We start from the raw sequence: 12069 nt of genomic DNA, 5'->3' as shown, positions 1-12069 counted from the left end.
GTGTATGAGTGAAGGCGAGCAGAGTACAGCAGAGACTCCGGTCCTGGAGACCAAATCTACGGTCTCCCCCGCGTACTCCGACCGCGGCCAACACTGTTTAACAGACGGGCTTCACTAGATACAACCAAGAGGTTTCGGTGCTTCACTGTAGTTTGTGTTGGAGTCTGAGTTTGAACAGCGTAGCCACATGCGAGCGCGCATGGGACACCGACCTGCAATGATTTATACGTGTAAGAAGTTACAAACAGTCCCTTTAACAGAGGCATACTGTGCCATTTTCCCCATCCAAAAGATGTTCATTAGTCCAAGGAATTTAAGGGAAAGAGACTTAGGGGGCTGATGTGGAACTCAGCATTGTGCTAAATGACTCTTCTGTGGTTTACTTTAAGCATAGGCACTTCATAACATGCAATTCACAATCATCTCATAGGTGACAAATGTTGTCTATGCGGATACATAAGAACAAGCAACAAGAATACCTCAGCGCATTCTAAACTAATGGCTGAGAAAGGCAAAGCAAACAAGGCTGCTTTATGAATAGAAGCAATAGTGTGTAATAGTTCATGACACATTACACAGCATGAGTTGCCTGTTCTGCTGTTTTGTGTGTGTGTGTGTGTGTGTGTGCATTTTGTTCAGCAACAGGAGAGGACATGCTGTTGCAGCAGCACATAATCAAGCATGGCTGCTATACTGAAAAGGCTAAATGGTGACAGATTGTCTGAGCATCAATGCTAAATAGGTATACTCAGACACTGAATCTCAAGCAAACACAAGTCAATCATGTCCTGTAAGAAAAAGTCATCATTCTTTAGAAAACATACAAAATCTGCCCGTGTGGCTTACCATGAAATCAATAGACAAAGACCTCCCTACATTTTATTCATATCTTGTCTTATTTAAAGGGACACTCCAGTGATTTGGTATCCCACTTCCATAAACAGCAGCAGTAGCTCATATCCTGACTTTTAAACTCTAGTACAAACTCCAAAAACATCCTCCCTGGTAACACCCATTTGTTATAAAGTTGTAGTCTCCAAGCCCAACTTGTCATAACCCTGATGACATCATCAGGGTTATTCTCTCGGTGCTTCACTGTAGTTTGTGTTGGAGTCTGAGTTTGAACAGCGTAGCCACACGCGAGCGCGCATGGGACACCGACCTGCAATGATTTATACGTGTAAGAAGTTACAAACAGTCCCTTTAACAGAGGCATACTGTGCCATTTTCCCCATCCAAAAGATGTTCATTAGTCCAAGGAATTTAAGGGAAAGAGACTTAGGGGGCTGATGTGGAACTCAGCATTGTGCTAAATGACTCTTCTGTGGTTTACTTTAAGCATAGGCACTTCATAACATGCAATTCACAATCATCTCATAGGTGACAAATGTTGTCTATGCGGATACATAAGAACAAGCAACAAGAATACCTCAGCGCATTCTAAACTAATGGCTGAGAAAGGCAAAGCAAACAAGGCTGCTTTATGAATAGAAGCAATAGTGTGTAATAGTTCATGACACATTACACAGCATGAGTTGCCTGTTCTGCTGTTTTGTGTGTGTGTGTGTGTGTGTGTGCATTTTGTTCAGCAACAGGAGAGGACATGCTGTTGCAGCAGCACATAATCAAGCATGGCTGCTATACTGAAAAGGCTAAATGGTGACAGATTGTCTGAGCATCAATGCTAAATAGGTATACTCAGACACTGAATCTCAAGCAAACACAAGTCAATCATGTCCTGTAAGAAAAAGTCATCATTCTTTAGAAAACATACAAAATCTGCCCGTGTGGCTTACCATGAAATCAATAGACAAAGACCTCCCTACATTTTATTCATATCTTGTCTTATTTAAAGGGACACTCCAGTGATTTGGTATCCCACTTCCATAAACAGCAGCAGTAGCTCATATCCTGACTTTTAAACTCTAGTACAAACTCCAAAAACATCCTCCCTGGTAACACCCATTTGTTATAAAGTTGTAGTCTCCAAGCCCAACTTGTCATAACCCTGATGACATCATCAGGGTTATTCTCTCCCCTTGAGGCAACTTTGTGATTTATGATATTGGGATATAATTAATAAAATAAAAAATCATTTGAGTGCTGGAACATTACCTCACTCAACATTATCTGGTGAAGTTCATTCAATTTGTCAAGACAGGGAAGGTCATTTAAAAAAGAACAAAAATGTATATTTCAGTTTTTAGCAGCCTTTAAAGGTGCAATGTGAAAAATCTGACCTGCTCCAAACATATAGTGGGCAACATTTCACTCCTACTACTGGGTCCATACGATCAAAATTTACAGTCATTAAATAAAAACAACTACTAAATAACATCAGGGCAAGAATACGTAAAATCCAACCAACCCGCTTAAACTCTGAGAACCGGTCAAAATAACACAGCTAATCTTCACGTGTGGCGTCGGCCTATAGTTTATGTTAGCCATCTGTGTGTTTCCTGTGCCACTAACCAGGGCTGTACGGTCCATGTACGCTTTGATAGTTTCTTTATTCGATTAAATCTGCAGTAGGCATCAAGTTTTTGGCATCATTGGGCAAAAATTCCATAATACCCTTTCAGCATATTGTAATTTAAGTGTTCTGAGAGATAACTAGACTTCTGCACCTCCTCGTGGCTCTGTTTTCAGACTTTAAAAAACATAGCCCGTGACGGGAGACTTGACCAATCACAGGTCATTTCAGAGAAAGAGAGTCCCTATTGGCTGTGCTCCGGCCATGTGGGCGGTGCTTGGTATTCCCTCAAGAGATCTCGTCATGGCTGCCGGGTCACACACTTTCTCATTTTACAGCTAAACAGTACACTACAAGATGATTCTGAAAACATTTGAGGAGAGAAATAGTCATTACAGTAGCAGAATATTGATTCATATTTGATCTGCGCTGCCTAGTTTGAGGAGTTTGTGAGTGATTGACAGCTGCTCAGAGACGGCAGACTCCAGATCAGCTCTGACTGGTTGTTTTCCTCTGGTCTGTGAAATCTTGCAGATGCTGTTAGGAGCACCGGAGGACAACGAGGAACCAGATTTGTTTCAGATTATCTGTTTCATGCACTACTGTCAGGATATAGTGACCATTTTATAAAAATAACTTTTTTTTTTATCATATTTGCTCCATTTCTAGTCTCTGCTGCTAAATCCAAAGAGGCAGAAATGAAAAACCACTTGTGTTATCATTTTGTCCCCCCCCCCCCACCAAAATATTAGTCATTTTCTCAGATTTAATCTAATAAAAAACTATCAAAACATACATGGACTCTGTACCTTGGTCCTCTCATGTTGGACTGAGGGCAGACTGGACGCTACAGTGACTCACTATCGCCTCTCGGCCGGGCCGGGGCTAGCTGGTTAGCATGCTCATTTCAGTAGATATCTCTGTAACACAATACATAGACACTCAGCCCGAATGTAATGATTGGATGGGCTTTCTTTTAGGGACTTTTGGAGCCAGTGCTGCTTGCTACTTTCATTAGAAAACAGTTGACAACGCTAGGTTGTTTTTTTCGGTTGGATCATTATTAAAATCTAGCGTGTTCTTGCTAGTTTCTCAACACTACCAACCCTAGCTTTAATGTTTTACAATGTTTACAGAGGCTAGTGGAACAGCAGCTAGCTCAGATGTGACATCCGATTATGGCTCTTGACTATTTTTAAAGGCTCAGTAGTAGCCTACTCCCCATGACAAGCAAAAAGATTTTGACCAGTAAAATCAATGGAGTGCCCCTTTAATCTTGTCATGTCTTATGGAACTCATCGAGTCCTAGTAGACAATTTAACCACCAAGTGATGTCGACAACATTGAATGTTTGATGTCTGTTTTGTGTAAATTACCCCAGAGGCTCCATGCTAACCGTTTAGCATAGCATACATTGTATGGAGCAAAAAAACAGTCTCCAATTTTACACTAACCCTAACCTGGTCAACCACAACAAAGCTTTTTGCTAATAGCTTACCCAGTATAATGTGTACATTAGGCTATATCAACACATTCTCATCCCAACTTGTCACATACCGCAGCTTTGTCACAACCCTTGGCATTACTTAATGTTTGGCATCAAAAACCACCATAGTTACAATTGGTGTCAATTTAGGAATAGGCAACAAAACCTCTTAAGTTTAGGAATGAAATACACGGTTCGGCTCGAAATGGGACACGAACGAACAGCTGATTGTAACGTGAAAGTGAAACTTAACACACAGGATGTGAACAGAGGTCTCCTGGATGAAAGCCCTATGTTTATTGGACAGGCCAATCTCTGTCAAAGCTTGTGTGTGTATTCCCTTATAGGATGATTCATTGCAACTTGGGTATTATTTTCATAGTTTTGGCCACCATTTCTATTAGAAGTGGTTAGATATTGTCGTGGAATACCACGACATGACAAGAAACACAAGCAGTCAGGCGATTAGTAACCACTAAGGTCAGCGTGGTATAGGCCTACTGTAGGAGTGTCAGTCTGTAAACTGCTATGCATGTTTACACATCAGACAGTTTTATTATTCTTTACGGTACGTCGATGTGTTGCTCAGCAATGAACTTGATGAGTATGCTAATATCACTGAGCAGAATGATGACCAAAACTTTATGAACCAAGTTGTAATAAACCAGAATTGCTTTAAATGAGGCTAACAAAACACCAGCAACAATTTCAGACTACGGATGAGGACATTTTTTTAAAATCATTTCGCCATGATAGGGTGTCTCCATATGGACCACTGGTATCTTTTGTTCCATTTTCAATCGTGTGCAAGCCTGCTTATGTTGCCCCGGAACTTAGTTTTGTGACTTCTCTTGATCTTCTGCTAGTTTGTCATTCCAGTCTGTATAGATGTAAAGGGAAAGAGCGGTCAGTCAAGGATGGCGTCCACTCGCCCATTACTGATTGAGTTCGGTAGTCCGACAGGAATGTACTGTAAGGCAGCTCCTGAAGAGATCTAGGTAGATACAAAAAGCCAAGTTTACAGTATGTGCTTTACTCTGTAGTTGTAATAGTCTTACTCCATCAGTGGCAGACAGAATCCGCAGCAGCTCTCCACTTTCTTTCTCCTCCCAGTCACTCCTTGTGTGGAAAAAAAGCAATCTTTATATTTCGTCCTCCCAATATACGACTTATTGGATATGCAGGTTTCATGTTCATACCTGGTTTGTATGTATTTCTCTACTCTAAACCAAAATGTGGTGTATGGATTTTCTACCATTATCACAGCAGAAAGCCCTTTCAGTATATATAAACTTAAAAACTATTTCAGAAAGTCAGGAAATGGTTCTTCTAGGTTTGTGCCATAAAAGTACCATTTTAGAATGTGTATTCAAATAAAAGAAGTTCTGTACCAGGAAAAGACAAGGGTTGCGTCCGAAATTCCATACTACCATGCTATTTAGTAGGCTAAAACAGTATGTGAGATACTTAAGTATGTCTGTAGTATGAAACTGCATACTATTTCCTGTGAAATATTACAGTATGCAACGCTGGACACTACAGCAGCATAAATATCCCACAATGCAATGCGGCAGTAACGACAACAGACACGTTACAGCTCTGTAACGTCAATAATGCTTCAATTTAACTGTAAGTATAAGTTTTCACTTTGCTAGGCGTAACATATCATTTAAATTAATTCAGACTTTGATTCTCACAAACCGTCCATTACCATGGTTACACATCTCCACACGGCAAGGAGGCTCTCAGGAAGTGACGGGGTTAGGGTTAGGGTTAAGAAGTGACGACGTAAACTACTACTCAGTGCGTCCGAAAAGATACATACCACTGTTTGTTCACTCAAAAGTATGTTGAACGATAGTACACGTATTGAGTATGTAGTGCATACTATGTGATTTTGGACAAAGCCATGTACTCTAACGGGCCTCTTCATCATTATACAGTAACTAGAATAACTAAAATGCTCTATATATGTAAGATGTATTTTCATTTACCAGTTTGTTTGTTTGCTTGCTTGTATTTCGGAGATGAAATCAGTGTGGAGTCATTAGGTTTCATACAGAAGCACTGCGTCACTATGGAACCCTTGAAGAACCCTCCTTTATCTGGGAGGACACTCTGTTGGTTTGTCATGTATGGTGGCCTGGAGGAGCACATATATATACACAATATGCATATATATGTTTGTATGTGCGTCAGTCGTCCAGGTGCTGTTCCTCCCATGTAGAGGTGGGGATTGCGCTGTAGGGGTCCATGATGACCTTGGCACAGCGGATGATCATGGCCACCAGCAGCAGGCAGAGGAAGGCGATGCAGGCCAGAGTCAAGCCCTGGTCCACGTCCACGAAGGCTGGCTCTGCAGTGCCCTCCACCTCCATGACTGCTGTTGTCTGCTGCTGCTGCTGTCCTCAGACACGACGCCCGCACACCCTGCTACCATTCTGAAGACTCGGCTGGAGATACACAGAGAGAGGAAGAGAAGACGGATATGTTAAGTTAAGTATAAGCACGGAGTGTTCTGTGGTTCAAAACTACACTGAATGTAACCAGCGGATCTGTTGCGTCCGTGCGTAATGTTGGCTTGACCACGCGCAACTTAACTCTCTATAGAGACTGCAGCGGTGCCCTGTGTTGTCTCTCTGTATACTTATCTCATGCGCACAAATTAATTAATGAGTGGAACATGATAAATGTCTATGTAAGTATAATATTATTATTTTAATTGTAGTGACAACTGGGACAATTTGTTAGTGACTGTTGAAAATTGGGACATTTGATTGTTTTACAGATATGTGTGGGGACTCGGGACACGTCAGCTTGAAACCGGGACTGTCCCGGATCACGCCGACTCGTCCTCCTTTACAGCCTCGTCGTGTATACTGGTGTTCATGCGACCGTGGTGTAGTTCCCTTATAGCCTAACGTCTAAGCTTTTTACTTCTGGCGATTGCATTCACGCTTTAAAAATCATAAAGTGGTGTTGTTGTGAAGAGTTGTGAAGATTATCTGAACAAAACGTGTAAGTATCATAAACATGTGTTTTTCACAGAACTTGTTTTCTGCAATAATCCCAAAACCCAATGGAACAATCCAATTGGCTTTTTGTCGAGGGAACCAGGGCAATGCTAACTTCCTGGTCAGCCTACACAAATGCATCATCCCTGGAGCACTCTGTAGCCTAAGTACACCTTGTTGGTAAAATATACAGTATATATGCTCATTGTGTGTGTGTGTGTGTTTGCTTCATAACTAGTGACTAGCGTGCACTAGGTGCCGTCATAGTAGTGTGCACAGGGGCCCGTCGTAACGCCGCTGGGGCCAACGAAGCCTGGACTCCAGGAGTGGCATACATCTGTCACCACTGTGACTCCGACGGTGTTCGAAATCACTCCCTCATCCACTCATTCAGCACTCCTTCTTTAATGGACTCTCAGTAGCAAGCAGTAAACGGAGATTTCAGACACAGCTGTAGATTTGCAAAATGGTACCCCCCCCCGTAGCTGAATTTTCGTTACATCTAGGTTGCAGAGGACGCAACGTTCTTTACATTAATACTGAATTGAATCCATAAGGACCTATAAACACACCATCAACTTGGGTCCCCATGAGATTAGACCACCTGTGCATTTTATTAGTTCGTTGACATACTGTCCTTCAATTCTCTGCACCACTTGGGAAGACGTAGCAGCATCATTACAGCAGCAGAGAATTTGAAATTAACACACAATAGGGGTCACAAATCACGTTGCTTATTCGAATCGTATTGCTCAGTTCACTTCAAAGATTCAGTCAGTGACTATGTAGTCTGTTCACTTTTTTTTCAGAAAGTACAATAGCAAGTGAACGCATCATCCTCCACACGGCTGCGGACTGCCTTTAGTTCAGCAGTACATTCAGTTCAGTACAGAACTAGCCTATATAAGCCCTGTATTACAAGCCAGTCTCACGGCAGTGAGTGTGATGTGTGTTATGACCCAGCCCAGGGGAAACCCTGGAGCTACATGAAAAATGAGACTCCCCTCTTCCCAGATCCCAAGAACCCCCAGCAACAAGGAATTTGCAGCCCTTTTAAAAGTTTATTTAAAGGTCCCATATCATGCTCATTTTCAGGTTCATACTTGAATTTCGTGTTAAAAAAAAAGTATTTTCCTCATACTGTCTGCTTGAATATACCTATGCCTCTGTCTGAAACACTCCGTTTTAGCGCATTTCAACGGAATTGCAACAGAATCGCATTGCCTGGCAACAGCTTGGGTCCATGTTTACTTCCTGTCAGCTGATGTTATTCACATACACTGCAACCAGTAATATACTTTGACACTTTTAGGATGTTTACGTTTAAAAACCGTGTAATGGTCTAAATATTGTATATTTGTGACATCACAAATGGACAGAACGGCTTGTTTTAAATGCACAATTTCTAAATACGGGCTGTGTGTATTTCTCTGTATATTGAGCGCTTCGATACTTTCACAGCATTTATAAAGCACCTGCTTTATAATATAAAAGACATGAAAATCTTACTTTACTTTACTTTACAATATGGGACCTTTATAACTTAATGGTAGGCTAACAACAGAACAATAAACAAAACGGAACTAAAGTTAAGCAACCTAAACTTACCTACTCAAATAAAAAAAACGAAAGACAAGTCACTAAAGAAACTCCTGACCGAAAACAGGAGCAAAAAGAATTAAGCAAAAATGCTCCCTACCCCTACCGAACATGGGCTGTCAATTGACAGATTTGTTCCATTGCATGCATAACATCCTCGCTGGAAGTGGCGAGACAAGAGCCCGCAGGGGCCGAGGGAAGCCAGCCTTTTAAACAAGCTTGGAGAACTGGAACCAATCAGCTCCTGGGAACCACCTATGCACTCACACAGTCAATCATCCAGTCAGCGAAGCTCACCTGCAGCCCATCACACACAGGCACCACAGCAGAGAGAGAGAGAGAGAGACAGAGAGAGAGAGAATTAAAATATATAATATTTTCGAGAATCAATGCCGCAAATTGCAGTCTACTACATTTGCCCAGTGTGTCCAAGCATGGCAAAGCTATTTCCGGTAATTTCGTGACCAGGCTCACCTGGCCAGGCGCACACGCGGTGCACTTGGAGGGGTCAGAATGAATACATAATGGAGGCTCTGAGCTCATGCTCTAAGGCAGGGGCGGAGCCTGTGATTGTTGCAGGTAGCGGAGTCTAATGTGTGTGCCAGGGCTTGTGATGATTTATGCTCTTAGGCAGGGGCAGAGCCTGTGATTGTTGCAGGTAGCGGAGTCTGATACCTATGACTGTTTTGTTAGGGGAAAAGGTTATGATCTGTGATTATGGAGGACGGAACCTGCCAAAATCAAAAATGAATAACTAAATGAAAAAAAAAATGCCATTAAATGTTCCAAAAATAATATTAAAATAAATGTAGCATTGATTAATTGATCAAATGTGACATAAATTGATATTTCTGTTTTAATTTACTTCTCTATTTTTAATTTACCTTTGTATTAATTCCCCTACGTACTATCAATTTAATTTTCCCTTTTATTTATTTATTTATATCCATTAATTATCCATCCTATTCAGGGTCGGGCTGGAGCTGGGGGGCTGGAGCTGGAGCTGATCCCAGCTGACATTGGGTGAAGGCGGGGTACAACCTGGACAGGTCTCCAGACTATCACAGGGCTGACACATAGAGACAGAAACCATTCACACTTACGGGACATTTAGAGTCAACAATGAACCTAACCTGCAAGTCTTTGGACTGTGGCAGGAAACCGGAGAACCTGGAGAAAACCCACGCTAACACGGGGAGAACATGCAAACTCCACACAGAAGGACCCCAAGCCGGGTTTGAACGTGCGACCCTCTTGCTGTGAGCCCCACTGTCGCTATTCATTTCTGTATTTCTGTTTCTCTATACATTTCTTAATGCATTTCTACCTCATTATGCAAATAAGGGGGCTGTCATCCAATCCATCCATCCGGTAGCTAGATAAGGTACCCTTAAATAAATAAGGGGTGAAATGCAAAGGGAAAATCATGCAGAAATAAATTCATAAATAAATATATGAAAATTAAAAATCAATCAATAGATAAATAAATAAATAAATACATTTACAATAAATAATAAATAAATGCAAAAATAATTAAATCAATTTAAAAGTTCATAAAAAGAAAAAAATAATTAAATAAAAGGGGAAATTATATAGCATAGTGGATTGATAGGGGAATTAATACAAAGGCAAATAAAAAAGAAGCCAATAAAAACAGAAATATCACTTTATGTCACATTTTATCAGTTAATTAATGCCGAAGTACGCAAGATTGGAGCAAATATGATTAAAAAAAGTGATCTTTATAAAACAGGTAACCTGAAAAAAAGGTAGCAGAAGGTATGTGACACCTCTTGCCACAAGGGAGGATGGGCTGCATGGCCAAAGATCATTGATCATAGGGGTGGGGGTGGAGGGGATGACTGTGGACATATCACTGAAGCAGCTGTCAGAACCCCTATACCTCAGTCACCAATCAGATACCTTCCATCACGCTATCAAGCTGCTGTTTGGGATGTATACATGTCAGACACTAATGCACTGCAATTCAAACACAAGGCTGAATCTCTCTCCACTTTTTCTGTAGCACCTTACGGTTTCTCACTTGGTTGAAATTGTATACATATAATATTCCTTCATGTTGCGCTACTCCTGCTCACATGTGTTTAGCTGAACAAGTTTGTCTTCAGGAAACGGTTGATAGAGCAGCTGCCAACATTGTTGGTTCATAAAGATACTCCTACCCCGCTGCTCTTTGCCAATATGCTGGCGCTACATTTGCAGACTTTGGGAAGCTCTGTCTTTCAGCTTTAGAGAACACACATGAATTGTCTTAAGACAATAGAGCCTTTACTAGTTTAATATTCAAAAGTTGACCTTCTACAATGAAAGTAGCTATAACATGATTGCATCATAGCCATCATATCAGGAGTGGTACCAGTGGTACCAGTGGTCCAGTAGGGTTTGCACAGTCACTGTACACCAAGCTTTGTGTCCAGAGATAGTTTCAGCACCTAACTCTCACTAAAACCACAGACTGTCATTTTTACATTTCAGTTTGTGCACAAATTAAACAAACAAGATACAGCATGATTTAGAGGTGTTGGTAGGTGTATTGTTTTACTTTGGACATAGCTATCTGTTTCCTCCTGCTTCAGATCTTTATGCTAAGCTAGGCTAACTACATCCTAACTCCAGCTCCGTATCTAACACACAGACATGAGATTGATATCCAACTTAATATCCCAAACAATCTAACTATTCGTTAAAGGAACAGTTTGTAACTTCTTACACGTATAAATCATTGTGGGTCGGTGTTCCATGCGCGCTCGTGTGTGGCTACGCTGTTCAGACTCAGACTCCAACACAAACTACACGGAAGCACCAAAACCTCTTGGTTGTAGTGAAGCCCGTCTGTTAAACAGTGTTGGCCGCGGTCGGAGGACACGGGTGAGACCGTAGCTTTGGTCTCCAGGACCGGAGTCTCTGCTGTACTCTGCTCCTCTACTCCTCTGCCTGCCTTCACTCACACACCGCGCTCGTTCTCACTCGCTCAGCTTGCTCCACCTCTCACGTGCATGCGCGCACACTCCACACTGCAGAAGAGTTAGTTTAGCTCTGAGAATATCTAGTGAATGTACAGTGGACGTTTGTGCAGAAATAACTGCTGCAGCTCCTCCAGACCAACAGAGGTTTCCCGTGTCTTGTGAAGTGATGGGGCTCCGCAGAGAGAAACATTATCGCCTCCGACCAAAACTCCGGTGTCTCCCCTGTTCCCTCCGGCCGCGGTCGGGAGGCTGAGGCAGGAAAAGCCAACACTAGGATCAGCATTGATTCATGGAGAGACCTTCGTCTGGTCAACTAACATTACTGCCAAGCAGCTGAAATATAGAGTGATATTGTGCTTTTAGCTGACGTGTCTCCTCACTGTTTTGAGTGATGCTTGTTCATGTCTATGTAGAGCGAGCACAAGCGCGAGCAACAGGACACTGACTTTCGTTGACTTAACGGCCACAGGTGTCGCTGTTAACAAGCAATTTCTGATTCTTACAAACAGT

The 12069-nt window shown here is 41.9% G+C and overlaps 1 protein-coding gene across 1 annotated transcript in view; it reads right to left on the bottom strand.

The window, feature by feature from the left end:
* Window positions 1-1092: 1092 nt before the first annotated feature.
* The window catches only part of ctxnd1 (cortexin domain containing 1), a 45950-nt gene continuing 34973 nt past the window's right edge, over window positions 1093-12069 (bottom strand). The window contains exon 2 of the mRNA XM_074624831.1: window positions 1093-6412. Coding sequence (XP_074480932.1) covers window positions 6155-6337 — 183 coding nt within the window. The 5' untranslated portion in view covers window positions 6338-6412 and the 3' untranslated portion in view covers window positions 1093-6154. The remainder of the gene's footprint in view (window positions 6413-12069) is intronic.

Source organism: Sebastes fasciatus, chromosome 2 (assembly GCF_043250625.1).
Source record: "Sebastes fasciatus isolate fSebFas1 chromosome 2, fSebFas1.pri, whole genome shotgun sequence".
Taxonomy (NCBI): domain Eukaryota; kingdom Metazoa; phylum Chordata; class Actinopteri; order Perciformes; family Sebastidae; genus Sebastes; species Sebastes fasciatus.
The sequence above is the reverse complement of the archived record's forward strand: the minus strand, read 5'-3'. Positions and strand labels throughout refer to the sequence as shown.